The 27,277-nt window shown below is 36.7% G+C and overlaps 6 protein-coding genes across 13 annotated transcripts in view; 3 read left to right on the plus strand and 3 right to left on the minus strand.

Moving 5' to 3' along the window:
• Smox (Smad on X) overlaps positions 1-5,962 on the minus strand; it is a 29,258-nt gene extending 23,296 nt beyond the window's left edge. Inside the window, exon 1 of the mRNA XM_012379385.2 lies at positions 5,435-5,962. Within this exon, the coding sequence (XP_012234808.1) occupies positions 5,435-5,637 (203 nt within the window). The 5' untranslated portion in view covers positions 5,638-5,962. The remainder of the gene's footprint in view (positions 1-5,434) is intronic.
• A 518-nt stretch (positions 5,963-6,480) lies between these two features.
• Positions 6,481-12,782, plus strand: LOC105679380 (IWS1-like protein). 4 transcript variants are annotated; one of them, XM_067350014.1, is made up of 9 exons: positions 6,481-6,950; positions 7,054-7,310; positions 7,535-7,667; positions 7,738-9,408; positions 9,666-9,680; positions 11,436-11,796; positions 11,876-12,165; positions 12,244-12,355; positions 12,513-12,782. In XM_067350014.1, exons 2-9 carry the CDS (start codon positions 7,298-7,300, stop codon positions 12,633-12,635), a joined length of 2,718 nt encoding a protein of 905 aa, XP_067206115.1. In that variant the 5' UTR covers positions 6,481-6,950; positions 7,054-7,297; the 3' UTR covers positions 12,636-12,782. The 4 variants fall into 4 exon arrangements, with proteins under 4 accessions (XP_067206115.1, XP_067206117.1, XP_067206116.1 ...); XM_067350016.1 differs by having other exon boundaries at positions 6,481-6,799; XM_067350015.1 differs by having other exon boundaries at positions 6,481-7,310.
• Positions 12,783-13,054: 272 nt separating this feature from the next.
• RpL18A (ribosomal protein L18A) lies at positions 13,055-14,393 on the plus strand. Its single transcript, XM_012379287.2, has 3 exons — positions 13,055-13,213; positions 13,666-13,845; positions 13,985-14,393. Exons 1-3 carry the CDS (start codon positions 13,196-13,198, stop codon positions 14,318-14,320), a joined length of 534 nt encoding a protein of 177 aa, XP_012234710.1. The 5' UTR covers positions 13,055-13,195; the 3' UTR covers positions 14,321-14,393.
• A 274-nt stretch (positions 14,394-14,667) lies between these two features.
• Positions 14,668-16,652, plus strand: LOC105679338 (F-box only protein 44-like). 4 transcript variants are annotated; one of them, XM_012379281.2, is made up of 4 exons: positions 14,668-14,971; positions 15,387-15,949; positions 16,086-16,247; positions 16,344-16,652. In XM_012379281.2, exons 2-4 carry the CDS (start codon positions 15,392-15,394, stop codon positions 16,524-16,526), a joined length of 903 nt encoding a protein of 300 aa, XP_012234704.1. In that variant the 5' UTR covers positions 14,668-14,971; positions 15,387-15,391; the 3' UTR covers positions 16,527-16,652. The 4 variants fall into 4 exon arrangements, with proteins under 4 accessions (XP_012234704.1, XP_012234705.1, XP_012234707.1 ...); XM_012379282.2 differs by lacking the exon at positions 14,668-14,971 and adding an exon at positions 14,998-15,258; XM_012379284.2 differs by lacking the exon at positions 14,668-14,971 and adding an exon at positions 14,998-15,199.
• Positions 16,520-20,675, minus strand: in (protein inturned). The gene is made up of 11 exons (XM_012379400.2): positions 20,521-20,675; positions 20,135-20,435; positions 19,654-19,926; positions 19,478-19,549; positions 19,134-19,390; positions 18,959-19,048; positions 18,526-18,868; positions 18,108-18,445; positions 17,694-18,019; positions 17,449-17,615; positions 16,520-17,295 (listed from the first exon to the last, which is right to left on the minus strand). Exons 1-11 carry the CDS (start codon positions 20,673-20,675, stop codon positions 16,825-16,827), a joined length of 2,793 nt encoding a protein of 930 aa, XP_012234823.1. The 3' UTR covers positions 16,520-16,824.
• A 369-nt stretch (positions 20,676-21,044) lies between these two features.
• Positions 21,045-24,321, minus strand: fzy (cell division cycle 20 protein fzy). Of its 2 annotated transcripts, none has more exons than XM_012379403.2 (7): positions 24,186-24,321; positions 23,906-24,021; positions 23,633-23,724; positions 23,247-23,535; positions 22,872-23,169; positions 22,295-22,608; positions 21,045-22,119 (listed from the first exon to the last, which is right to left on the minus strand). In XM_012379403.2, exons 1-7 carry the CDS (start codon positions 24,296-24,298, stop codon positions 21,791-21,793), a joined length of 1,551 nt encoding a protein of 516 aa, XP_012234826.1. In that variant the 5' UTR covers positions 24,299-24,321; the 3' UTR covers positions 21,045-21,790. The 2 variants fall into 2 exon arrangements, with proteins under 2 accessions (XP_012234826.1, XP_012234825.1); XM_012379402.2 differs by having other exon boundaries at positions 23,633-23,751.
• Between the last annotated feature and the right edge of the window lie 2,956 nt (positions 24,322-27,277).

The raw sequence follows: 27,277 nt of genomic DNA on the forward strand, positions 1-27,277 counted from the left end.
GCCGTCGTCGTCGTCGTCGTCGTCGTCGCAATCGATTCCCTTACGGCTCTTCGACTGTAGATATACAGTGTACATACACGGTATACGCCATGTGATACATCATTCTGATATGTACAGGATCTTTCAAGAGACACGAGCCTGGATAATTGCCGCTATTCATCTTTGTACGCCTCTTGAAGGAAAGCTTGCGGAAATTCAGATGGCAGAAAAATGACACCGATAAATCCCAACCGCGCGCCGTCACGCGACAGCTTCGGACTACCTCGGAGATCGTTGTAGGAAAAAATTTGATCGAAAGTACCGAGAATGTTCCTTTCCTTTCCAACGCATAAAAGATTTCCCTTTATGCGTTGAGAGTTTAAAATATCGTGTTAAATCCGAAAGGAAGAGAGAAAAGCATTCCAGCTTGTACTGCGCGTCGTTTTTCATGTGTTAAAAATATTAAATAAATCCGAGTTATCTCGCGAGTGTCACGTGACCGCATTGAGATGATAGTAAGAATACACACGACAAAACAGAGTCTTTATCATAATTGGTCAAGTGGCGCGACTGATGGTCGCGCATAGCTAACTAATTGCCGATTAATTAGTCCATGTTGATTAAATATGCAATTGCGGTAATTTATGCAAGTTTGCACATGGATAATTGAAGAACATGAGAATAAGTTCTACCGCGTTTCTGTTTTTATATTGCGATTGTGTGCTAATTGTGTATCGTGATTTATAATCACTACATCTTCAAGTTGAAATTTTAAAGCTAAACATTCGAATATCTCGCGATTTTGCAGCAAAAAGACTATTAGATTTTTCACGGAAGCTATATTTAACAAAGTCGATCTTCAACCATATTATTTATAATAAGCTCGTGTCATATGTAAATACGATGGAAATTAAATGTATTTTACGATCGCCGATGACTGGCGACAATTATAATAAGCTTGTTATTATTCATATTTTGCAATTACGCAAACTCGACGTTAAATCTCCGGGTATCAGTAAATATTTCATATACGTAATAATAATAATAATTTAAAGGCTACAATTGTAATAATTAAATACTATTATGCGATACAATGCTAATGATTAATTACACATTACTGCGCTACCTGTACTCGCTGAATATGTATCACGATATACATTATATTATTCGGCAGATCAGCGATAAGTTACATCCAATTGTGAAACCCATGTGTAATGGTCAGTTAATTTGAATACAAAATCGGCCTTTTTTTACGTGCAAGATAAATCATTTCCGTTATATCACAGGATTTATCGATTAGAAAATCGTTAGGAGTGGGAATGTTAATCACATTATTATTATTATTATTATTATTATTATTATTATTATTATTATTATTATTATTGTTGTTGTTGTACTTGGAAGCATAGTTTTCACGAGATACACGTAATGAGATAAGAAATCACAAATAAGCATTTTGTCGCTATCAGTGTGATTATCATTCCGTGTCTTTTTTTCCGCACATTCACACGCGGATGTGGAAAAATAACGAAGCTGATTACCAATCGCGATCGTTATCTCGATAACTGAGTTCGTGACGATTCCATTTTTCCACGCTCCATGACCAGTCGCGGATAGTTTTACACCCGGATTACCATCTCACAATTGAAATTTCCATGTTCCAACCGTTCCTTCTTTTAATGCGACAACTTAGTTTCGCAACTTTTTTAATTCGTTAAAGACCATAATTATAATACAAAAGGCTTGAAGCTGACTTAATTGTTCCCACTTTTCGAAACTTTCACGTTACTATCGGAATCTGAGAATTATGTTCGGTTTTAGGTCGAAGAGTGTTTATTAATAAAATTATGTCACGTGTAATAAAAGAGTTCTTGTTCCAGAAACGGGACATCGATCGTCAATGTTTAAAATTAATTTCAAAATTAAAATTGTTAATTTAAGATAAACGGAAAATGATATACTTTGTAAATGATGACTCTTTTTCGTTAATATTCTGTCTAATTTCATAATTTTTTTTACGAGAAGCTATGAAAGAAGACGTGCGAATTAATTGTTATTTGTCCCGTGAGATAAAACGAATCGGCAAAGCATGGTGAAGAGTTCGATCGTTTATATGCTCCGTTGTTCCGTACAATGTATAAAATTGCACTCGCTTAGCTTCATCTGCAGTGTCTTTTTCGTGCACACAATTCCTTCTCTCCCCCTCCCTCCCCCCATACACAACATGAGTTTTCATTGTTGCGTACGAAATCGCGATATACTTGACAAGTTTTAATTTTTTTCAACATCCCAAATGTTTAAAATTTTGATACAGAGTTACAAAACGTCTCCAAAAAAATTCTTGAAACGTTTCTCGCGATTAATATTAATTAAATATAAAGTACCAATTTCATGTTTTAAAGAATTAGTAATGACTTTTTATTTCAGTGAGAATCGATTCAAGCAACACTTCTCGATGGAATTCTTAAAAAATGTTACATTGACGGAAAAAATTTTAATTTGCGAGGGCTTGAACATTTCTGATCGCCATATTTTAATATATTGTATTTCATTCTTCTTTGTAACGTATAAGGAACTCTTTATTCTCAACAGCTGGAATTCTATTATATCGAATTATTCTGGAAATATATAAAATGCTTATAAAGCAATTCTTTGAAGAACCTTAAATCAATTTTTTGTAGCGTAAAACCGTTTGAATGTTTTTTCACTGCGTTATAATTTTTGCAAATCAATACGATATAATGCGTGTCGTCGATAGCAAACGAAACGCTTTCAATATTGTATCAAGGCTCGAGGCGCGTGTCATCGATAATCGCGTGCCGCACGCTTACGCAACGAGTGTTCGCGACGAACGAACGACGAATATAATAAAATAGTGGTCGTGGATCGTAATTGGTTATCCTTCAAATCTATCTTTCACTTTTTGCCGGTAATAAAGTAAAAAAGCTAATCTATAATTAGGAAAATATCTTCCAGCATTCTTGTATACATTACAGTTACAATTGATTTTATCAAATGCTGAACGATCAACACAAAGATGACACTTTTGTCGAGTCACGTTCAATATATTTCTTTCCATGATTACGCGAAACAAACGTAGAGACATTATTCTCGATCGATCCCGATTATTTTTCAAAAATTACAGTTTTCGTTGGCTTATATGGTGCAACTTGCCGTGAGACGCTCGATGCGTTTGTTTGTCAAACGATAAATTGAAAAAGTTCTTGAATCTATTGCGCCAGCTATTCTTCGTATGATTCGAGCGTCGCGTTTTTTGACTTTGGTCGCGCACACTGCATCATACTTCGCACTTGTCGTACGCGCGATTACGCACTTTGCGGGCGATTGATAAATGCTCTTCCGCCCACGCAGCGACAGTCGCGTTTGGAGTTCCTTTGAACGCGAGCTAAGAAGATCACGTTTGCGTCATCATTGCGTTCGCGATTATCTTTCATCGAGTCGTCGAATAAAAAAAATCCTTATCGAAAACACCTCTCGAACGTGCACAACGACCGTGTAATTATATAAAGATTGAATCCGTTAATTTTACAATCTGATGTTGATCTCATCAAATGCAATCTGCCCATATGTGAAAACAAATGAAAAATAGTTTATGGCTTCAACGACATTATTAGTGAGAATTTCACAAGATATTTGTGTATTTCATAAAATATAATGTCCAATTAAATATCAAATTAGAATTTGTTTGATTCTTTTGCTTCAATTTTAAGAAAACAGTCTTGGCGCTTTTCGGAGTTTCAAAGCCGATAGAACGATCCCAACTCTATTCTTTATAGTCTTTGACTATACATTTTACTCACGATACAGAACTCAGACTTGCCCACGTGCCTCGCGCGCCCAATGTTTACCGTATTACGTGCGTTATCGCGCCGGTGCTTTACATATCTGTCTTGTCACAAATACGCGAGATGTTACGCACGCTTTTCTCGCGCGCATCAAGCCTACCTCCTCGTCGTCGAGCGAGTGACAGCGCGTGAATCCAGCCATCCAGCCATCCAGCCATCCATCCTTCCATCCTTCCATCCTTCCATCCATCCACCCATCCATCCATCCACCCATCCATCCATCCATTCATTCATCCACCCGTCCATCCGTCCATCCGTCCATCCATCTTTCCTTCCTTCCTTCTTTTCTTTCTTTCTTTCTTTCTTTCTTTCTTTCTTTCTTTCTTCCTTTCTTCCTTCCTTCCTTCCTTCCTTCCTTCCTTCCTTCCTTCCTTCCTTCCTTCCTTCCTTCCTTCCTTCCTTCCTTCCTTCCTTCCTTCCTTCCTTCCTTCCTTCCTTCCTTCCTTCCTTCCTTCCTTCCTTCCTTCCTTCCTTCCTTCCTTCCTTCCTTCCTTCCTTCCTTCCTTCCTTCCTTCCTTCCTTCCTTCCTTCCTTCCTTCCTTCCTTCCTTCCTTCCTTCCTTCCTTCCTTCCTTCCTTCCTTCCTTCCTTCCTTCCTTCCTTCCTTCCTTCCTTCCTTCCTTCCTTCCTTCCTTCCTTCCTTCCTTCCTTCCTTCCTTCCTTCCTTCCTTCCTTCCTTCCTTCCTTCCTTCCTTCCTTCCTTCCTTCCTTCCTTCCTTCCTTCCTTCCTTCCTTCCTTCCTTCCTTCCTTCCTTCCTTCCTTCCTTCCTTCCTTCCTTCCTTCCTTCCTTCCTTCCTTCCTTCCTTCCTTCCTTCCTTCCTTCCTTCCTTCCTTCCTTCCTTCCTTCCTTCCTTCCTTCCTTCCTTCCTTCCTTCCTTCCTTCCTTCCTTCCTTCCTTCCTTCCTTCCTTCCTTCCTTCCTTCCTTCCTTCCTTCCTTCCTTCCTTCCTTCCTTCCTTCCTTCCTTCCTTCCTTCCTTCCTTCCTTCCTTCCTTCCTTCCTTCCTTCCTTCCTTCCTTCCTTCCTTCCTTCCTTCCTTCCTTCCTTCCTTCCTTCCTTCCTTCCTTCCTTCCTTCCTTCCTTCCTTCCTTCCTTCCTTCCTTCCTTCCTTCCTTCCTTCCTTCCTTCCTTCCTTTCTTTCTTTCTTTCTTTCTTCCTTCCTTCCATCCATCTATCCAGCCATCCGTCCGACCGGCCGCTTATCATCTCAATAGCCGTGCGTACATATGAGTCGCACGCACATATACACCTATGTACGCGCGCGCGCAGCGAGACGTCGGCAATCTCCAATAAGACCTGAGTGCCGCCGTCTCGCGTACAACGACGCGGCAGTGAAAGAGAAGCGTATAATACCGGCATACACACGCATACACCACACGCACATCCGAAGAACGTCGTACGAATATACAGATATGGCGTGACGCACACAATGAGAAAAGCGCTCGCGCGCGCTTTCTCCCCTTCTAATCCTCTATCTTTCTCTTTCTCTCTTACTCTGTCTCTCACACACTTTTCTCCGTATGTATGATATTGCACTACTTGACCGCGAATATACGTAAATTCGATAGAAAATAAACGCACTGTACATACCTTGGTATAGTAATGCACTTGGTGTTGCAGCTCTGTGTCGTGATGGCCTTCTCGAGCTCCTCGAGGCCCGCGGACTTTTTCAGCTTCTTGACCAGACTCTTAACGGCCTTCTCGCTCCATTTGTCCTCACTCTCGGCCTTCTTCCAGCCCAGCAACCGCTTGACGATAGGCGGGTTAAAGCTGGGCAGCATCGAAGTCATCATTTGCCCTGAGACAAGCGCACGCGACCCGCATCGAGCCGCTCCGACGGGGTTGTCGTCGCTGGGTGCGTACGAGTTGTATTAACGTGCGATCGCTGTCGCCCACCCCGGGGAACTCGCCGGCTCACGGATTTGGCGGCCGTACGCGCGCCGAATACCGATCGCGACTCGCGCCCCGTACCCTCTGACAAACGCAAAGTGATTTCTCTCTCACGCAGACGGCGAAAATTTTGTCACAGCCGCCATATTGTGCCCTGAGCGCGCAGCTCTCAGCACGACTTGGTCGAGATCACCGATCTTTGTGCCACCACGGAACGAGAAGACTAAAGACACGCGTTCATATTATTGTTATTTATGGTAGCTTTTACTTTCGCATTCTGCCGCTGACGACGCAACTGTGCTTACGGTGGATTTACACTACACCACTGGCATGCATAGAACTTGGACCGGATCTACGATAAGTTGCAAATGCCCGGTCGCGAAGGATAGCAACTACTAATTGAAAAGCGCTATTTTTAGTTATTTCTGGTAAGACGGAGCATTTGCGACGGGACAGTTGGAACTTATTGTAGAACCGGCCTTAAGTCAGCATCAGACTGTGCAACTTGTTGTGTAACAATTCGCACACAGTCGATGGATTAGTCCATTTCCTCATGCTCTTTTTATTGATATTGATTTTATTGATATTCTAAATCGTTCAGAAAACATGTCTGCAAAGTTGCAACAAAGGCTGTATTCCGAAATTCACTGCCAGTACTGAAAATCTACAGTTTATGTAACGTATATTGTAGATTTTCAGTACTGGCAGCGAATTTCGGAACATAGCCATAATATGCAACTGTTGAGCAACAATCGTATATGATGATCAAAATGGTGACATTTTTCTCCCTCAAAGAAAAATTAGATTTACTCGTTAATTATGCACTTTTCTAAAAAACCAAATCTAAAAGCACGATATATGAGTATACTCGTGTGCGTGAAGCCGATGTCCAATAGGAAATTTTGCGCCTTTTGCACCATATTTGGCTCTCGTATGAGTTTATTGACGCTCATCTAACATTACTGTGTTCGTGATGCTTCCGATGCTTCCGATACTTGAAGATAGTGTTATGTTAATTGAAACATATACGTGTATACATGTGTATAGCTATTCCGGCAATTTCTTGTATGTATGATCAAACGCTTCAAGTGATCGAAGGATATTCTCTAAAAAGGAGTAATGCATTTATTTTTTGCTAACTCTACTCAGCAATACAGAAATATCAATTTGTTGGAAGAAAAAAAAGATCACCTTTTTGGATTATCCCTCAATACTTGTAGGTTAACGATTGTGTAACTAAAGACTTATATTGTTCATATTGTCGAAAGATCTGGTGATTGGCTCTATAAAAAAATGTAAGAAAAAACTTGTCTGGACAGGAATAAAGCAGAATAGAAAGGAAGAAAAGTGGTACCGAGACACAATAATCCATTTGTGTTCATCTAAGTAACTGTGGAAAAAAAACAAACATATCACTTGTGCAAATTAAATGATCTCGAGTTGTTATTAAAGATAAAAAAACATTACGTCTATACTACTTTAGAGGCAGTTGAATTAACTGACGCAATATTTTAATGGTTTTAACAACAATCAAATTCTTGATTATATCTAGACATTGATGTCATGGGTTTTGAAGGTAAGAGTATTTATATTAACTTTTTTATAAACTATTATGCAACTTTTTTGAAGATCTTTATAAAAAAATATATACTTTAGAAAAATAATTTTGATATTAATTAAATGTTATTCATATTATTTGATTATGTACTTTCTTATAAAGTTCTTTAAAAAATTCTATCTAATTAATCTGATAAATTAAACTCTTATCAAGATATTTTATCTACTATCTATTTGTTTAAGACGAAAGAAGTGACTCTGACGATGAACATGCTAAATCTCGAAGTGCTACTCCAGATTCGCAAAGATCAGACAGTAATGTAGCACAAAGTAAATCGAAATCAAATTCTGCTAGTCCTAAATCTTCACCTGCTAGGTATTAATCATTTATGCTTGCTTGTTTAATTGTTTATATATTTTTTTTTAATTATAGTTAAATGTTTTAGGTCCAGGCAATCGTCTCCGGTACAAAATGGATCACCAGTTTCTGTTCATTCTAATGCAAGCTCTAGAAAATCTTATTCTAGATCGCCATCCAGATCACTCTCACCAAGTGGATCTGTTTCACCATCAAATGGCAGAAGAAGCATAGTATCTAGATCATGTTCTAAATCCCATTCGCCAGAACCTATGGAAACAAATGCAAGAAATGTCTCCCAATCACCAGCACATTCACATCATTCTGTGAAGTCGGGTTCAAGATCTCCAAGTTCTTCTCGTTCTGCGTCCAGAAGTTCTCATGCAGCAGCATCGAGGAATAATTCACGTTCCAGATCTAGATCAAACTCGGCAAAGCCAAGCGACAATCAATCTAAATGTGCTTCGCCAAAGACAAATTTTCATTCATCTTCTAGATCCTCACCCCAGGTAGTTTCTAAATCACGATCTCGTTCAAAATCACGTTCTCGGTCTCATTCTCGATCTCGATCTCGATCTCGATCCCAATCCCGATCCCGATCTCGATCCCGATCCCGTTCTCGTTCTGGCTCTTTGAAGGCATCAGTTCATTCACGTTCCCGGTCGGGTACTCCCAAGTCTTTTCATACAAGATCTAGGTCACGATCAAGATCAGCTAGTCCAAAAGAAATCAAAGGTGGTTCAAGGTCGAGGTCAGGATCTCCATCTGGATCAAAGAAAGATTCTCGTTCACCTTCGGTATCGCCACATCAATCCCCTTCAGCGCCTGTCAGACAATCACGTTCAAGGTCAAAATCACGCTCTGTGAATGATTCTAGAGATGGTTCTCCCGAATTAAAGAAGACCTCCCATTCTAGATCTCGGTCCATTTCAGTGGACAAAAAATCCAAATCAAGGTCTAGGTCGAGATCTGGTTCCGGATCTAGAAAATCGAGATCACCTTCGAAATCCAGATCTTTATCAGGTTCGAGAAAAGGTTCGCGTTCAAGATCGCGATCGAGATCGCACAAGTCTGGATCGAGAAGCAAATCAAGATCTATCTCGGGATCGCGTAAAGGTTCCACATCTCCGGTACGCTCGAGAAAAGATTCGCGGTCAAGGTCTAGATCCAGTTCGCGTTCCAATAAATCTAAATCGAGGTCTCCCTCTGGTTCAAGAGTCTCACGTTCGAGATCACGTTCAGAGTCCAGAAAATCTGTATCAAGATCAAGATCGCGATCTCGGTCGAGATCAAAGTCGGGTTCGAGATCACGTTCAGGAACGCGTTCGAGGTCACACTCACGCTCGCGGTCAAGATCACATTCTAAATCACGTTCGAGATCGAGATCAAGATCCGGATCGGCCGCTAGATCCAGACATTCCTCTCGTTCCAAATCTCGGTCTAAATCGAGATCTAGATCGGCCTCTGGATCCCGAAGGTCTAGAAGTCCGAGCAGAGATTCGGATGGAGTAATCAGAAAACGAAGCAGAGTATTATCGGATTCTGAAGAAGAGACTGATGAAGCTAAAGCAAAGAAACGAACGAGGCAGGAATTATCAGATTCTGAACATGAAGATGGAGACGAAAGGAAAAAGGATGACGACGCACAGCAAGAGGAAGAGGGTGAAGATCATGAAAATAAACAATTGGTTGGGGAAGCTATTAATGAACAACAGGATAATGAAGATTCCGACGATGGAATTATTACCAGTGGTGGAATGTAAGTATATATTCAACTACAATATGTGTATAGATTTATACAAAATATATCAAATCTTATTTCTCTCTAACATAAGAATTAAAAATCTATATAGTTTACATTAATTTAAAATAAAGGATGTAGCATATAATTGTAATATTGAAAGGCACGTAGCTTTTGGAAAATTGAATAAGTTTTACTTTTTATAGAATTTATTTTAAAAAATATACAAAATGTAATATAAATAATATTATCTATTATTAATATATGCTATCCAGGAGCAGCAGATATTTGTAAGTAATAGATTTATGTTTAGGAAGATGATAAACATTTCTTTTCAAAGTATAATCTGTATATATACTAGGTGCGCAATTAAGTTTCCGGGTTTTTTTTTATCAATGCAAAATGGAAAATTTCAAGAGAAATACAAAAAACGGTTTATTCAAAGTATCGTCCCTCGCTAGCTACACATTTTTGCCATCTCTCTGGCAATACATGAATACCGCGACGATAAAACGACGCGTCTTTGCATCGAAACCATTTATCCAATCAGTTTTGCACTTCTTCGAAATTGGCCAAGTGTAGCCCAGCTAAGCCATGTGCCATCGACCGGAACAAGTGATAATTGGAAGGGGCCAGGTCTGGTGAATACAGCGGGTGCGGTAGCAGATCCCATTTCAGCGTTTTCATGGTGTCCTGGACGATGGAAGTGCGATGGCACGGAACGTTGTCGTGCTGCAATATCACTCGTTCGTGTCTCGTGTCCCATTCTGGCCGTTTTTCGAGCAATGCATGGTTCAAATTTATCAGTTGTTGTTGTCTTGTGTTTGCGTATCATTTTCATCCAATAACGCTTGCAGATCGGCGTCCTCAAATGTTTTTGGTCTTCCGGAGCGCTCCTTGTCCTCAGTGTCGAAATCGCCATTTCTAAAGCGTTTAAACCAATCTTCACAAGTAGTTTTCGATTGTGCATGTTCGCCGTAGGCTTTCTCAAGCAAACGGCGTGCTTCAGCTGCATTTTCTTTCAAGTTGAAGCAGAAAAGCAAAGCTTCCCGCAAATGCTGTTTATTTGGCACAAAACTCGACATCTTTATTGTTAGAAAAAATATTTTTGCGTTGCAATATGTGTTGGTATTATGACTGGTTATTGTTGACAGATGTCCAAGTTAATAAAAAAACACAACTTTAGACATGTATATCGACTACATGTATCGTTAGCGCCATTCATGTGTGAAACCCGGAAACTTAGTTGCGCACCTAGTAAAAGAGCTTCCTGACTGACTGACTGACTCATCAACCCCCAACCCAAACGGCTGCACCGATCGACTTGAAATTTTGATGGTATATTCCTACCATGGTGTAGGTGCTCATTAAGAGAGGATTTTTTTTAATTTCACTCTTAAGGGGGTGAAATGTATTTTTACGAATTTCTTTTATACAATCTGAGATATCGACTTGGTTTTTGCTTATAAAAGTTTCTCATACAAATGCCTAAAAATCAATTTCTGGATTTTTTGAAATTCCACCCTTAAGGTGATGAAAGGGGGTAAAATGTATTTTTTGTAGTTTTTGTGTTTTTATGGATTTGTCAATATCTTTGAAATTTAACTAAAAAAAATTCTGAATGTTATTGAAACAGGATTTCATGTAATGTAAAATGTATAAAGTTAAATCCGCCCCGAGTCCCTTTAAACGACTTTTGGAAAATATCACTTCCAATACGTATGATTCGGTCACACTATTATCTCGGGCGAAGCCGAGACGGGGGATGCTAGTTATTTTATATACAAGACCAATTCGCAACAATAATCGACAACAATGACTTATAGATCGTAGTTATTTAATTAGTTACGTCACCACTTTTTAAGTAGCTACTTAAAAAAATATAGCTTTTTGTGGATAATTTTGACACATTTTTTTCTTTTTTTCCCAACATTTCTATCATTCAAGAGCAAAGAATGAATTAAAATATAAGAGTATAGCGGAAGAGTTATTATCTGAAAATTGTACAAAACAGTTTATACATTCATAAAGTTTAATACTTTCAGGGATGACTCAATGTCTGATTTTGATCGAATGCTAGCACGGAAGAAAGAGGAACAATCTCGTAGGCGTAAACGAAAAGATATTGACATTATTAATGATAACGACGATATTATAGCGCAATTATTGTCGGACATGAAGAGTGCGGCTGAAGAAGATAGAAAGTTGAATCAACAAAATAAACCTGCGACTAATAAAATCGCCATGTTATCGAAAGTATTATCGCAACTGAAGAAGCACGATCTACAGTTGGCATTTTTGGAACATAACGTGTTGTCAGTTCTTACCGATTGGTTAGCACCGATGCCTGATCGTTCATTGCCATCTCTCAAAATTAGAGACAACCTTCTGAAACTATTATGGGAGGTAAGATTATATGAGATCTCGCTCAATAAAAAAGTATATTCATAATATATTAATATTATGTTACTTGTTACGTTTACAGTTCCCAAAAATTGATCAGAGTTCACTGAAGCAGTCTGGCATTGGAAAAGCTGTAATGTATCTTTATAAGCACCCAAAAGAAACAAAGGAGAACAAAGAACGCGCTGGAAAATTGATCAATGAGTGGGCTCGACCCATCTTTAATTTGTCTGCGGATTTCAAGGCGCTATCGAAGGAAGAAAGAATGCAAAGGGATCTCGAACAGACGCCTCAGAAGAGAAGAAAAACAGAGGACGGAGGATCTTTCCAAAAATCACAAGATATTAATAAAGCCTTGAAAGGAGATGCCAAGTACTATCGTTGATATTGACTAACAATTTTATCAATTATTAATATTCTGTTATTATAAATGCTTTCCAATATCTACAGGCCGCTGAGACCGGGAGATCCTGGATGGGTGGGAAGAGCTCGGGTTCCTAGACCGTCTAATAAAGATTACGTTATACGACCTGATTGGAAATCGGATATTGACATTAGTAGGGTACGCGCTCACACATATATTTATCTTAAATTATTTAATATAACGGATTAAATTCAATTCCCTGTAAACATGTATATTTTCTCGATTCACACTATTGTTGTACCCAATTTCTCAATTGTGTTTTTATACAATTGTAATATCTTGTTCTACCACGCAGAGCACTAAGAAGCAAATGAGTCGATTCGAGAAACATATGAAGAATTATATAGATAGCAAGCGAATGAAATCTGCAAGAAGAGCAGTGGATATATCCATAGAGGGTCGCAAGATGTCTTTATAACGAAAAATACACAAATACGGTTCAGTCTAATTATTATTAATGTATTGGAACAAATACATGTATAGGATGTATTCTATGTATTATTCGTAACGTCTGTATGTACAAGATTAAGTACGAGACTAAATACAAGGTCAAGTAAACACTTAACATATTTAAGTTTATGTCCGCCTCTCATCTTTTTACTCATTTTTCTACTCATAAATCTTAAATTTAATTTTTTAATTTTCTATTTCTAAATTTTATTACATTAATATTTTTTAATTGCATATATTAGTGAAAGAAACATACGAAAGAAATGTACAAAATTTTATTGTAAAAATCCTCCCCGGTCTAGAATTTATTCTTTAATCTTTATTACATATAAGAGATTGATACGTAAAATGTAAAATCAATTTTTTCATATAATATTTTGTATAAACATTTTAATTTTTGTATGAAAATAGTAGAAAATGTGCATTACATGACATTTGAAAGAAGTTAAATGGCCGCACACGAACTTCCGTCATGCAGCATGGCCGTAGTCTCTTTCCGGTTTATCATAGAACTCTACATACCGCACGATGAAGGCAAAGGGCGAAGTAAGTATGTTTTGCAAATTTTTCGCAAAAAATATACAAGATTCACATCAAACACTATTTTTTTTTTACCAGGAGCATCGAATACTTGGTTATAATTTCCGTAAAAATGTTAAATAGTTTTAAAGTAATACATTTACCATGACATAACCTATAAAGTAAAGAATTTACAATGTGCTTTTTAGTTTTTGTTCTCTGCCTTTCTGCTTCTACTCTTGCTAAATAATATTTTTCTTCGGAAATTCAGAAAGTACAAATTGTAAACGATGATATTTCTTGACTCCGTGTGATAAATACGTGAAACACAAGAATACAAAAGGCAAAGAGCAAGAAACAATATGCAAGAAGCACATTGTAGATCAGGCCTAATTGTGCATGCCAACACATACTCAATATAGGCAAATCATAATTTTTTATGAACATGGAAATAATTATTTTTTTCTTTTCTTTTTTAGTTGAAGGAATTTGAGGTGATAGGGCGTAAACTCCCTACTGAGAAGGAGAAAACTACACCTCTATATAAAATGAGAATATTTGCCCCTGATGCAATAGTAGCCAAATCAAGGTTTTGGTACTTCTTGCGTCAGTTGAAAAAATTCAAGAAGTCTACTGGAGAAATTGTGTCTCTTAAACAGGTAGCCATATATCACTTTACATAGTATTACATTGTAATTATTGTAAATACTGATTGTTTTAAGAAAAAAATAACATAACAATCTTTACCTATGTATCTGATAAGCAATGCATAAGCTAAAAAAGAAACTGTTATTTCAGATTCCAGAGAAAACTCCGATCAAGATTAAGAACTTTGGAATTTGGTTGAGGTACGATTCCCGATCCGGTACACATAACATGTACAGGGAATATAGGGATCTCTCTGTAAGTGGAGCTGTAACACAGTGCTACAGAGACATGGGTGCTCGTCATCGCGCACGAGCTCACTCTATACAGATAATTAAGGTGGAAGTTGTTAAGGCTGCAAATTGTCGCAGACCCCAGGTCAAACAGTTCCACGATTCTAAAATCAAGTTTCCGTTGCCTAAGCGAATCCATCACAGAAATCGTATGCCACTGTTCAGTGTTCGAAAACCACGTACTTATTTCCTTTAAGTACGAACGGTGTGTTTTGTATTGTAACATCAAATCTACAATTCTGCAGAAGATAAAAGCACATTCAACATAATCGCTTATAATTATTTTAATCCCTCTTTGTTTCCATTTCTTTCCTTTTTATTTCCCATATGCATTTGTTCAAAAATAAACAATTTTGTAAAAAGTTATGTAAAAGTTTTCTTTGTACCTATTTTTGTATTTTACTTTTAATAGATAACATCAAATTTGTAAAAATTTATAGATTCTAATATACCAATTTATAAATTACAACAAATTTATGTGTATCGCGCACAGAAAAATTAACCAATCCTGCATCTTGCAAGAAAAAATATGGTCCCTTCTTAGTGCAAGATCGACTTTTCTTGCATATGCATTTACGAAGATCTGTCCAAATAGACATTAATACGGTTGTTTTGATCCCTGACAAATTTTCGTTGAAAGAAAACGAATGTGAACGGATAAAAAGTTAAGCACTAATGCGAGCTGTGCGTGGCTGAGGCAAGCCATATGTTTAACGCGGAATTTGCATTTATTCGGTGGATAGATTTCACGTGTCTTTCGTCACAAATTATGACTCATAAAACTAGGCGTACAGCCGGTTCGCATTATTCACCGTACACAACAAGCAAAGATCCTGCGAGAGCATTCGTAAGTCCGCTGCCTTTACTCATTTCGCTTTTGACATTTCGATACTTTAATTCAGATAGAACGATATAACGGAGAACTTAACGTGGAACATCGGGCGAAATGCATTATATTTACATCGAGCATACGCGCCGCATCGATCTAATGTTAACGATTGACGTAGTACGTTCAAGTACGCCACGTTACACACGGGCGTAATTACAGAAATCCACAACAAGGTTCGCGATCCAGGTCAATGTCACGTTGGAAACTCTACGTCTTACGACGATACGCAGCGTTTCGATAATAGCGTAATAAGCAAAATTGCGATGACAATACGTTTCCTACGGATACACCTCGATCAATTTTATCCTCGTATCAAAATAACATTTACGATATCGTCGTCTTGTCGTAACATCTCGTTACCGTTTGTTGACAGGTGATATGGGACAGTTGCACGACGTAATTATGAGCGTTACTCCTCGTGTAGAGTATGATGAAGAGAGTGATAACGGCCTGGTAGTCTGCGACAGATACGTACCAGCCGAATTGTTGGCGGAGATCTTCTGTCACATAGATCACAAGACTCTGTTGAATTGTCAATTAGTTTGCAAGCGCTGGAAGGTGCTGATACAGAGTTATGTCTGGCGCAAGAAGGCAGAAATGACACTGGGCAAATCATTTCCTCGGCATGAGCAAGTACCTTGGGAGATGTTCTACCTCATATGCAAAAAGAAGCCATTCGAGAGGAACTTGCTGAAGAACCATTCCGGAGAGCATGGCAAGAAGCATTGGCATGTTGTTCACGAGGGCGGTGACTGTTGGGCAATCGAGAGACCACCAGCTGGTGTACCAGATTTACCACTGACTGAGCCTGTGTTTGAGGGAAAACAGATCTGCTTCACAACATCTTATTACAACTGTATTAAAACACAGATTGTAGATTTGGTAGCCGAGGGATTGCATCCATATGTTTTGGATGTTTTACAACCACCTATAGCGGTATGTCAAATGTAATACAATTTATATCAAATTTTATGTATAGAGTTATATGAGATTTGATATAGCTAGACTATGTGAAATTAGATCAAGCATGTAGAAGCTGCAATCGTAAATTGTAATATTGTACATGTTGTAGGTGAGTGAATACTATAGCGCTAGGTGGGACTGCCCAGCGGTATACGAATGTCAAGTTAAATTGTTGGGAATTGGAGACGACACCAACAGAAACGTAAAAACATTAGACGAATTTAAATTTCAAGAAAACTTGATAGGTGATAAGCAGAACCAATGGTTACAAGTGAGTATCTATAAAATTATTCGTAGTGATATTTAATGAAAAGTTAAATGTGACAGATATTATCTCCAATTTTTTATACGCTCTTTACACAAACAGGTTTCACATGTGTTTGAAAACTATGGAGAAGGCCTTAGAAAGATTAGCTTCATGCATGGTGGAATGGACCAGTCATTTTGGGCAGGACATTATGGCAGCAAAATGGCTGGGGCATGTATTTGTATAAAAGTTCCTCCAGTTCGGTATAGCTACGACGATGAGTCAGATACACAAGATGAATAAAATTTATTTTATTATAAAGTTATACTATTTCTAAAAACAAATTTTTATAAATGATGTATTTAAAAGTTTAAAATGCGCAAAACTTAATATGTAAATGTATAAAATATTAATATATTATAAATCTTATATTATGAAAAATTAATTTTTCTGCAAAATTCTATCTATTGTAAAATATTAGAGATTATTAATATATTAATATATTTACGTTGCGTATACATAGAAGCTAATTTTCACAAAATAAAAATTGTCAAAATATGACAATGTTTTCTATATGAACATATAATATTGTATAATATGGTTACGAATGTAACTGAAAAGCTATTTCGATCAAATTTTGAGGCGCAGAGTCTTGATGGCACACATACAACTCTTTCGGATGAGGATTTGTGTAGAGACGTCCAATTACCCAAAAAGCTGTATTTTCCCATTCGAACAATACACCATGTTCTTTAACAGCGATTAAGCTTCTATTGATCACGGTTTTGTCTATGTCTTGATTCAACATCTTTTTAAATCTCACTGTATTGTGCAATAATCTATGAATAACGTGCACGCATTTGTTGAAATTGATAATGATCTTATTATCCTTGTCCTTGCTTTGAATAGGTATTGACGATAATAGAATTCCTTCCACCGTGTCTAGATGGATATAGTGATAGAGGTAATTTTTATCACCCGCAGTTAATTTTTTCGGTATCAAGTATTCCGCTTGATTTAACAAATTCTCTCGTATGTTAGATATATCCATTGTAAGCACATGACTATCATTCTGTAAAAAGGTTGACAGATATATTAGTATAGCTATATTAGTATAGATATGTTTGCAACATACGTTATTTGTCTTTGTTATTAGCACATCTGTTCAAATTAAAAATTTTTTATATTGCAATTTTAATGAGTTTCAAACATTATATAGAGCTACCTTATATATGTCGATATCCGAATCACTGTCGTCGGAATATCTTGATGCTGAATTGATCTTTTCTCTAGTCGCTCGTCTTCCGAGAATAGGCATCGCCTCGTCACTCATTTCACTAATACCGCCCGTTCCTTGGCTAAGCGAATCTTCGGACGTTTGTAAGGAATACACTATGCGTAATAATTATATTATGCGTAATAATTTCTGAATTAATATATTCCATTCCTTCTGTACAATTGATAACTTACCGGAACCCGAGATCACAGGACTTTCCTCAGAATTACGTTTCTTTAAGATAGAAGGTAACTCTTGCTTTTTATTAATAGTAGAATTGATAGTTTGCTTAGGCAGTATGTTTTGCATGTCAGACGATTTGATTAAACCAAATAAATTCTCCGTTATACTGGACGAGGCCTTTGTCGTTGTTTGCTCCTCATACAGTATTACTTCTGGCCTAGCATTGGATGAAATCCACTTTGAAGCCAATGTTGTGACTCCTATTTTTTGCACATGCTTCAGTGTTTCCTGAGCTTCCTCCACATAAAACACATCCGGGCCTATCGTGTTATTATACCTGATTAAATAATAAAACTTGGAAAAATGTACTCTTTTATGTCATGTATATGATATATATATATCTAAAATAATGATTGTACACTTACTTTGCAGTACACCCTCCAGATTCCAACAGAACCGCTAATAAATCGTGACCGTATCCGATAACCAGCAAAAACCATTTTCCATTTGGTATCAACAATTGCCCGCTATCGCCACCGTCGACGTTCCCATGATTACAAGACGATGGATAGATCTGTTTCCACAGAACGAGGCACTTGACTTGCTCCTGACTCACCAGATTCAGCAGACCGTTGTGTCTCAGAAACGAGTGCACATCTATCAAATCTTCGTGAGGCAAGTGGGATCCCAAAAGATGACATTTGTGATAAACGCAGCTGCCTATAATGGTGTACAACCTCTGACAGTCCAGGGGATCCTCATTCTATCGACAAGCTTGTTTATCAAACGTCCAGTGCGGTTTAACAATATATAATATATAAAGCTAAAATAAAGCTGATATACCCAATCTCTGTAATCCATAGCTTCCATCTCGCTTAATGCAGCATCTATTTGTATCTGCGCGTCTCTCGGCAGCTGTATAAAACTTGCTACTGAGAAGGCGCTTCTAAATTTATAATTTTCCGTATTTTCTGCACTATTTTGCTGCGTCGCCGGATTTTTTCTAACATCAGTATCTTTGCAGGAATCTTTAACGGTCACTAATCTGTGCATAATCAGTGTGAAAAGATGATCCAACGAAGATTGGTTTTCCTGAGAAGTAAAGCATTTTGTCAAGGACTGGTAAGTAAATTCTAATGTTCTGACAATATCCTCTGTAATTTTGACAGCCTCCTGAGTAGTACAACTAAAAAAAAAAAAAAAACATTCGGCAAAAATTATGTATCAAAATGATTGCTATTTTTTTGTTTCTATTGCACTCTTAAGTAAAACTCACCATTTATCAGGTAAAGCTATCAAAAGTAACTCATCATCGCGAGATGTATACACGACATGCATTTCTTCTTCAGCTATGTAAACAGTTGTGCTGTATAATATAACATTCAATGAAGAATATGTCGTTTTTTACATATAATATTTATATTCGTAATGATATATGCAAATATATATACCTAACAGGTTGCTGGCCTGCTACACCGGGCAACAAATGATTAAGAGTTATAAATGCTCCTCTTGCCGTACACAAGGAAGAATACGCGTTTTTAGTTTCGGATCGCGGAAATGTGTACAATACACCTTGAAACTCCTGTCCCATTTCCGAAAGATCCGCAGTTTTTAAATATATCACGCCCAATGAATAATCCAACAATGATTCCATCAAAGGATTATTATTCTCTTTATTCACCAAATATTGGGCTAATATTGATTGCTAAAAATATATAATCGGCAAATTTTAATCTCATGCGTATCATATCTACGTCTATTTTTTTTTTTTTTTTACATAAAATCTCGTTACTTTTGGCACATTTGTTCTCGATAACTTTGCAGTAACATCAACGCCAGCTACTCTTTGCAATTCTAATGTTACCTGCAAACAAGAAATTTTTCATCTTTTTTTCTTAAATGACTTCGAGATGATTGATTTAACTTTAGAGCAAATTGGATTTTTCAACAAATTTATCAGTGTCTTACATTTGATGGCTTCGTGATTTCAGATAATATCTGATCTAAATTTTGAGAAGTAACATCGTTTGAATTCACACTCCGCAACCAATCTCCAATTTTTATATTTTTGTTCTTTATAGCTTCACCGTCCGGTATAAATCCTGCTACCATAACTCTCACTTTATCCGAGAATACACCTGGTGTGATACCAAAGTACGCTTCGCACAAGGTTGCCCTTCTTCCCAATTTGTGCCTCCTTTCTGGATCGACCCATAATGTGACTTCTCGCATTTCTCCTGCCTGATATTGTAAATAATTACATTTATAAAGAGAGGCACAATCTTGAATATAATGTCATACACAACATTTTAATTTTTAGAGACACATAATTACTGTAAATAGCATTAAATTATCTGTTTATAGCTAAGTTTTTCACAACTTCTTGAAACTGTTTACTTTTAAATTACCGTTTCACTTTTCACAGTTATTTTTCACCCTCAATTAATACCTGGAAATCTCGAAATGTGACTTCCTTGTTCCCGCTTCCATCTCCTTTCTCCTGAACAAGTGTATTGCCAATTATACTATTGTTGATCCTTTTATTTCTCGTGCTCCATCGCTTACTTTCCTTGCGTCTGATAAGACGGAGCAGTTTGCCAGCTCTTGTGCTACGACGACGTGTCAAATCAGGCTGAGGACTGTTACTCTTGTCCAAAGTTGTGGGATCCTCCAACAAACTTTCTTCTGCAGATTCTATATAGAATACTTCTCCGTTTGGTCTAATCTCCGCCTCCCATTCAACCACAGAACTGTAATTATATTAAGTAATGTAAAAAAAAAAAAAAAAAAAAAATATATATATATATCTTTCGGAATGCCATGTAATCAAATTACCTATCGGTATCCGAGTAATATGATCCTGTGCTGGAACCACTGTCGCTTGCCCACCAATCATGATCATCTTCGTTGCAGATATCCGTAGAATACGGTTGATCGGAATGCTTGCTTTGAGATTTCAATGGAATGTTTCTATTTTCTATTTCACTCATATTTTATCAAAAGCTTCAGCGATTGCGTGATGGCCGCCTTATTTCACAGCGTCGTATTGTGTAACCATTTTGTAAATAAACCTGAATTTCTCTGCGTGTCATATATTAAGAAAGTATCATATTTTACCATATTTTTTTATAATATCCTGAAGTGCGACATGTGTCCATTACTATTTTTATTTTATTTATTCATCGTATTAATAGTGTGCACAAGATTAATTGGCTTAGGTAGGTTTGAAACCTGTTAAGAATCACCTGAATGGATTTGTAATGCATCGGATATAAAGGCTTGCGTGCAGGTGTGAAAAGAAAAGGAGAGGGGAGAGAACGAACGAATGTGAGATAGAGAAAGGGGGCCAGATACCAATATTAAATAAGACTCATGTATTATACATCAATTTTTTATACAACTTCTACATCTATATTCTGCATTCAGATTAATGCAATATTAAAAATCTATTGTATTAATGTATCAAATTGACGTATTCTCACCCCTTATGCCAAAGCTGTGACTAATATCTAAAAATATAAAAACTGTTAATAAAACACTAATCGATAGAAACGAAAAATTATTCATTGTTATTCGCAATAAACAGATTTGGAAAATTTTAGCAATTCTATTAAATTTTTCATTAAAGATTAGTAATAAGCGGATTATTCGATAAAAACTTTATTGTGTGTGTGAAACACGCGAAACAGTATAAAATATCAGTATAAAAAGGATTCATTTATTCCTACATTTGTAATTATTATTCTAGAGACATTGTCCCGTGTACAACCTACATGTAACCGTGTAACACAAATTTTAAGATTTGACACACTTGATAAAAGCTTGTTTTAGATTGCTTAACAATATACACAATATACTATCAGATGCATGTACAGAGAAATATATATTCTAATAATCAAGTACTGTTTCAATTCATCAATTTTTATAATTTTCTTCTATAAAATATATCGATCAATCGATTTAATAAAGTCAATCTTACTCAATGTGCGGCGTTTGGCGATAGTAACGTACCACTTCCTAGCTCCTCTGCTTATATATTACATACCGATCATATACAATCGATTAATAAAAATAAATACTGCAATGATTTAGCGACGCTTTAATTTTATCGAATTGATTGCTTAAGCCTAGATGCAACCGATCTTACTTCGCTACATTCTTTCTTTTTGTGTGGATCCATCTGAAAACATTTCCACAGCCTTAACGTTTCATCAGCACCGGCGCTAAGTACCGTAGTTCCGTCCGGAGACATGGCGAGGTGCAAAACACGACTAGTGTGCCCCGTAAGTTCTGCGACTTTCGTCATCATCGGATATTTCCAAATTGTTAGCTGATTTTGCGCGTATCCATGTCCGGAAATGATCTCTTTGTAATTTGTAGACCACAACAAAGCACAAACCTGAGATTTTGTATCCACCGCATTTAAACAAGCACCTGTAATAAACAAAAGGTTGTATTCGATATTTTTATCTTGTCGCAATTTTTTATTTTATTTTTTATTATCGGTCGTTATATTTATTTTTCTTACTGCCATATCGTTGAATTTAGTCTATATTTTAATTTATTGTTGTACTTTGCGTATTTACAAGCGATTTCCTCTATAACTTGCCTGTGTTGCAGTTCCAGAATCTAATAGTCCGATCAGCAGTACCGCCACCGCTCGCGAGTATGTTATTCTGCCAAGGGCACCAAGCAAGCGCTTTTACAGCAGCTTGATGATGATTGAATGAATAAATAGGCTGTGTCTGAGAATTTTGTCCAGTGGCCAATGACCAGATCTGCAGCATGTTGTCGTTACCACCACTGGCCAAATATTGTCCATCGGGTGACCATTTCAAGCCACATATTTCTTGATTATGTGCATTTACAGTCGAGATCATATGATCTCGTTGTCTGACATCATGATGCACTATTTTGCCCAATCTTTAAAACAACGATAACATTTAGCTTCAGCTGTGTATGTGTGTGTAATTTTAGTTTTAGTTACAATTCACTTTTAGTGATCTCTAAAATTTTCAATATAAACACATTTAATTTTTAAGTTTCATTATATTCAACAATTAAAAAGCAACAATTTTAAAATTACATTAATGTTATAAAAAATACCAATTAATTATTTTTGGAATTCAAGCTTAAGAGCAAGATAATTGTGTAAAACTGATTATTTGGTGTATTCCATCTGTTACCTGCATCCGCTTGATAATACATGGGAGTTCCAAGAAAGAGAACCCACTCTGGTTACATGTCCATTCATAACGCGCATTCTTTTCATTTGACTACAGTCCCACAATTCTGTATTTCCTATCGTGGTGCCCACTGCCAAGTGCGGACCTTCCTGAATCCATGCAACTGAGCACACATAATCGTTTCCTTCCAATCCGAATAATTGTTCTATAGTTCCAGTTCCAGCGTCCCATAAATATACATTGGGACCGAGCGCCACAGCTAAAATGTTGTTCTTTGACCAGTCCACTAAATTTAAATCTGTAAAACATGAAATTTTTGTTCTCAAATTCACTCGTATATTTCATCAATAAGAATATGAAATGATAGAGACTCACAATAATCATCAATGATTTCCGGCGCATCCAATATTCTATCAGAGTTTTGCGGTATATATCTTGTAGAAGCTCTTACACTGGCTGGTGTTTTAGTTTGGCTATACAAAACTTTCAAAGGATTTTGATATCCATCTGGTGGCGCCGGTGCTTTAATCTGGTAAGATAAAACCCTCATGTTATTTATATTACCACCATGGAGATTCTCTCCCATGAGGCGTTGCATTTCTCGTTTCGAAGGACTAATGTCAGATCTATCTCCATCCTGTTCTGCGTTCTGTTGTTGAAGAATCTAAAACAGAAAAAAACATTCAAACACACATGTTATTACAATATATTAAAATATCTTGAAGAAAATAAGTTAAATCATAAAATACTCATTTATGTACCTTATAATGACTCAAATCAAAATTGGTAGTGGATCTTGAAGGAATGAACCTGTCGCCACCATTTGGTGTCTTGGCTGGAGTAGTAGCACGACCTGTGAGAAATTTAAAAGACTGGCTATCTACACATAGATTTAACCAGGTAATAATTGCCAATTAGAACTATATACTAATAGCGTGTAAGCATTGTCTAACTTGTACAAATATATAGCAAAACAAACTCACTGTCTTAATTAATTATATTTTTTGACAATATAAATGTTAGACAAATCTTACTTGGAGACTTTCTCATGATTTTGGAAGGAGTTTTCTTAGTCTTGCCATTTTTCATCGGGCTTTTTCCCAAAGTACTAGAGTTCAGTTTCTTTGATGAGTTTAAACTAAGATTAACACTGAAATATAAAGCACATGTGTGTCGAACAATATTTTTATATTAAACATCAAACATGTTCGTATTAAAAATCAAATAATTTGTACCTAAACTCGATTTCTTTCATTCAAATAATATATATTACGCTATCAACAATTAGATTCTATGAAAATCTCAGACTGTTACCTCAAATTCGACGTTTCCGCACATTTCTTCTGCCATCGCGGAATCGGGCCTTTGATAGCTTCGTCCATGCGAGTTAGATTGTTCAGCTCCTTCATATATCTCAGATGTGTCATTATGCAAATGCAAGCAGCTTTTAGTCAGTACACGATGCGTTCCTGGAAAACTTTTCGTTAATTTAAAATAAGACAAACCTCGATGAACATCGATGAACCAACGCAACTGAATCAGCGTGATAAAATATGTACCGAAAAATTTGCTCAAATAAACTTTTTCATCCAAGCTTCATTCGTCAGTGTTCCAAATATGCATGTCAATTTTACGTTGATTTTCTGCGAGACCCAAGTACGAGGGCTACAAGAAACGCAGTGCGATTTAAACGGACAAACACCTTCAGGTGACGATTCAAGACCGTTAGCTTTTAAACGTTCGACTTTCTGCAGTTTTCTTTCGTAGATGTCTCTGTACGCTTCCGGTTGTGTTTAAAATAATGGCGCATTTCTAAAGAAAATTGTCCAGCGTGATACGTACGTATTGGAGGATTCATACTGCGTCCGATCAGTGATGCGCTGTCGTGGGAATAAAGTTGCGTCTGCGCACTTAGCAAACGCTTTGAATCCTCAGTAAAGCCTTGTGTCCACGATGCTAGAACTCGATCCGAGATCTTGGTCCGAGTCCTCGAACAATAATATTTATACTTGGCTGAATATAGTTAGCGTTGTAATCGAGTTACGATTCTTTACGATGATTTTCTGATCTATGTTATAGAAAACTCATATAGCGTTTTCGAGTAAACGGGGTTTGAACGATCTAGGGTTGATCAATCACTATTTTACTATGAATGCAAGTCATTCATTGGTGGAGAGGTTGCAATGACGTCATTAACCAATCTTGGGTCGTTCAAACCACGTTTACTCGAAAACGCTAATATCTTCAAACAACCATCAAGTTGGTTTTATAGATATCATCAAGTGATGCACCGCTTGATTTCGAATGTTTTATTTCATTTAGATGGTCCAGATATTGTGATCTTAAATTATTAATTTCTTTTTTTGCAATTTTAATTGTTAGTAGTTGTCCATTTAATTCTTTGTACTGATTACAGATTATCTGTAAAGCTTGATCTCGTTTCATACGATTATGATAATCAACACTTTTTGTAACATATAAACAAGGATGTTGTTGATATAACATTAATAAAATTTTAACATTTTCCTTATTATCCATTTTTTATTATAAAAGAAGTTTTTACTGAAAATCAATTTTATATATTATTATACTTTTCTTGAAAAATAATATGTATATATAGGTTATAATATATTTTTAATGTCTAATTTAATCTGCATTAAAACTAATAATAACTACTTATGTAAATCTTATTAATCTTATTAATCTTATTAATTTATTTTATTTAAAAATTATATTTCTCTTATTTTTTCAATTCTATAATTACTTACTAAAATATTATTTATATTGTTCACAGTATCTCGTATCACTATAATAGCGTTTTCGAGTAAACGTGGTTTGAACGACCCAAGATTGGTTAATGACGTCATTGCAACCTCTCCACCAATGAATGACTTGCATTCATAGTAAAATAGTGATTGATCAACCCTAGATCGTTCAAACCCCGTTTACTCGAAAACGCTATAAGTATCTTATATTTTGTCTTGACAGATAGTAAAAGAAACTAGTAAAATCTAATAACTTGCAATAACTCGTACCGAAAAATGGGACGCAACCATTGAGTAAAAAGAAACAGGAGGGAGCGTTTGGTTTTAAAAGTGCGGACGGAAGTGACTATGGTTGCGTTCCGTTTTGCGCATAGCACGCATCGTTCGCATCGCTAATGCTTAGCGCATTGGCTGCGTTTCGTTTCATTATGCGCATGATACATGCTTTGAAACGGAACGATATTGAACGCATTAGAAGCGGAAAATCAAGGGCGGTATTCATAGTCCCTTCTTATATTCAAAATCGTCTTAAGCACGGACTTATATTCGCTCTCTTCGTCAAACATAGATTGTGTCTGACGAAGAAAGCGAATATAAGTTCGTGCTTAAGACGATCTTGAATATAAGAACGGACTATGAATACCGGCCCAAAATGGATTCCACAATAAATTGCGCTATCAATGTGACAATGTTTTTAATTGATGAAATGAGTGACAGTAATAGTAGTGAATCATCAATGACTCTTCCTATTTTGACACTTTTTACAATATCGCTATCAATCGCCATATGCAATTACGTAATCGCATGGAACGCATAAGCTGCTGCAACTCAAACTTGAGGTAGCTGATGCGTGTATTATGCGCTGCAGGTGGTGGGGATCTAGGGAATTCTAAGCGCTGTTCATGCGCGCATTGAGTGAAACGGAACGTTTTCTATGTAATTCGTGCGCATAATGTGCGAAACGGAACGCAACCTATATAAAGTGGTCGCTCAAGATGACCGCTCAAGGGCGCCAATATTGAATGACTTGTTATGTTTAATTAGGAAATAATGTACAATTAAAAGAAAATAACTATAATATGCAACAATAATACCAAATTTTAATGGCGTTTTTCATTGGGATTGCACTCGTGCAGTATTTTCATAAGAGCAATGTTAAAATCTAAAATCTAAATTTATATTAAATCCTTCGTCCTTACAAAAATTTATCCATGCATTTTTTTGATCCGGATTTTTCGGAAACCTGTTTGTGAGTGAAAATTATTTAGTAATTATTGTGAATCTACAATTTCACAATACTATACATATGATTATAATCTCCAAAATAAAAATCTCATTATTGTTGATAATACTAACCGATGAAACGTTATTCTATGATTTCGAGCTGCTGCTGTTATGCCACAAGCTCTACAGTATACCATTTTGATAGTTTATTTCCATACACTGTTGCATAAAAGACTATACACTGCATATTAATGCGTACGGCGTACGGTATGCCGCTTGCCGCTATGCTCGAGTATTCCCTCTCACTTTCAAAAAGTGGTCGCTCAAGATGGCTGCCATGACGTACATCCATCCGCGGATTTGCCTAGTCCTGGCTAGTATATGCTCCCTCCTGTTTCTTTTTACTCAATGGACGCA

This window comes from Linepithema humile, chromosome 2 (assembly GCF_040581485.1).
Source record: "Linepithema humile isolate Giens D197 chromosome 2, Lhum_UNIL_v1.0, whole genome shotgun sequence".
Taxonomy (NCBI): Eukaryota; Metazoa; Arthropoda; class Insecta; order Hymenoptera; family Formicidae; genus Linepithema; species Linepithema humile.

Coding starts and splice junctions, on each gene's coding strand:
- fzy (XM_012379402.2), bottom strand. CDS start 24,298: ATGACACATCTGAGATATATGAAGGAGCTGAACAATCTAACTCGCATG. Junction 23,752..23,905: donor AATCATGAGAAAGTCTCCAA/GTAAGATTTGTC, acceptor ATCTATGTGTAG/ATAGCCAGTCTTTTAAATTT. Junction 23,536..23,632: donor TTGATTTGAGTCATTATAAG/GTACATAAATGA, acceptor TTTCTGTTTTAG/ATTCTTCAACAACAGAACGC.
- LOC105679338 (XM_012379281.2), top strand. CDS start 15,392: ATGGGACAGTTGCACGACGTAATTATGAGCGTTACTCCTCGTGTAGAG. Junction 15,950..16,085: donor TTTTACAACCACCTATAGCG/GTATGTCAAATG, acceptor TACATGTTGTAG/GTGAGTGAATACTATAGCGC. Junction 16,248..16,343: donor AGCAGAACCAATGGTTACAA/GTGAGTATCTAT, acceptor TTACACAAACAG/GTTTCACATGTGTTTGAAAA.
- LOC105679380 (XM_067350015.1), top strand. Junction 7,668..7,737: donor CCTAAATCTTCACCTGCTAG/GTATTAATCATT, acceptor TAAATGTTTTAG/GTCCAGGCAATCGTCTCCGG. Junction 11,797..11,875: donor TTCTGAAACTATTATGGGAG/GTAAGATTATAT, acceptor TTACGTTTACAG/TTCCCAAAAATTGATCAGAG.
- RpL18A (XM_012379287.2), top strand. Junction 13,846..13,984: donor AAATTGTGTCTCTTAAACAG/GTAGCCATATAT, acceptor CTGTTATTTCAG/ATTCCAGAGAAAACTCCGAT.
- in (XM_012379400.2), bottom strand. CDS start 20,675: ATGAGTGAAATAGAAAATAGAAACATTCCATTGAAATCTCAAAGCAAG. Junction 20,436..20,520: donor TATTACTCGGATACCGATAG/GTAATTTGATTA, acceptor ATATAATTACAG/TTCTGTGGTTGAATGGGAGG. Junction 17,616..17,693: donor TCCTGTGATCTCGGGTTCCG/GTAAGTTATCAA, acceptor TATTACGCATAG/TGTATTCCTTACAAACGTCC.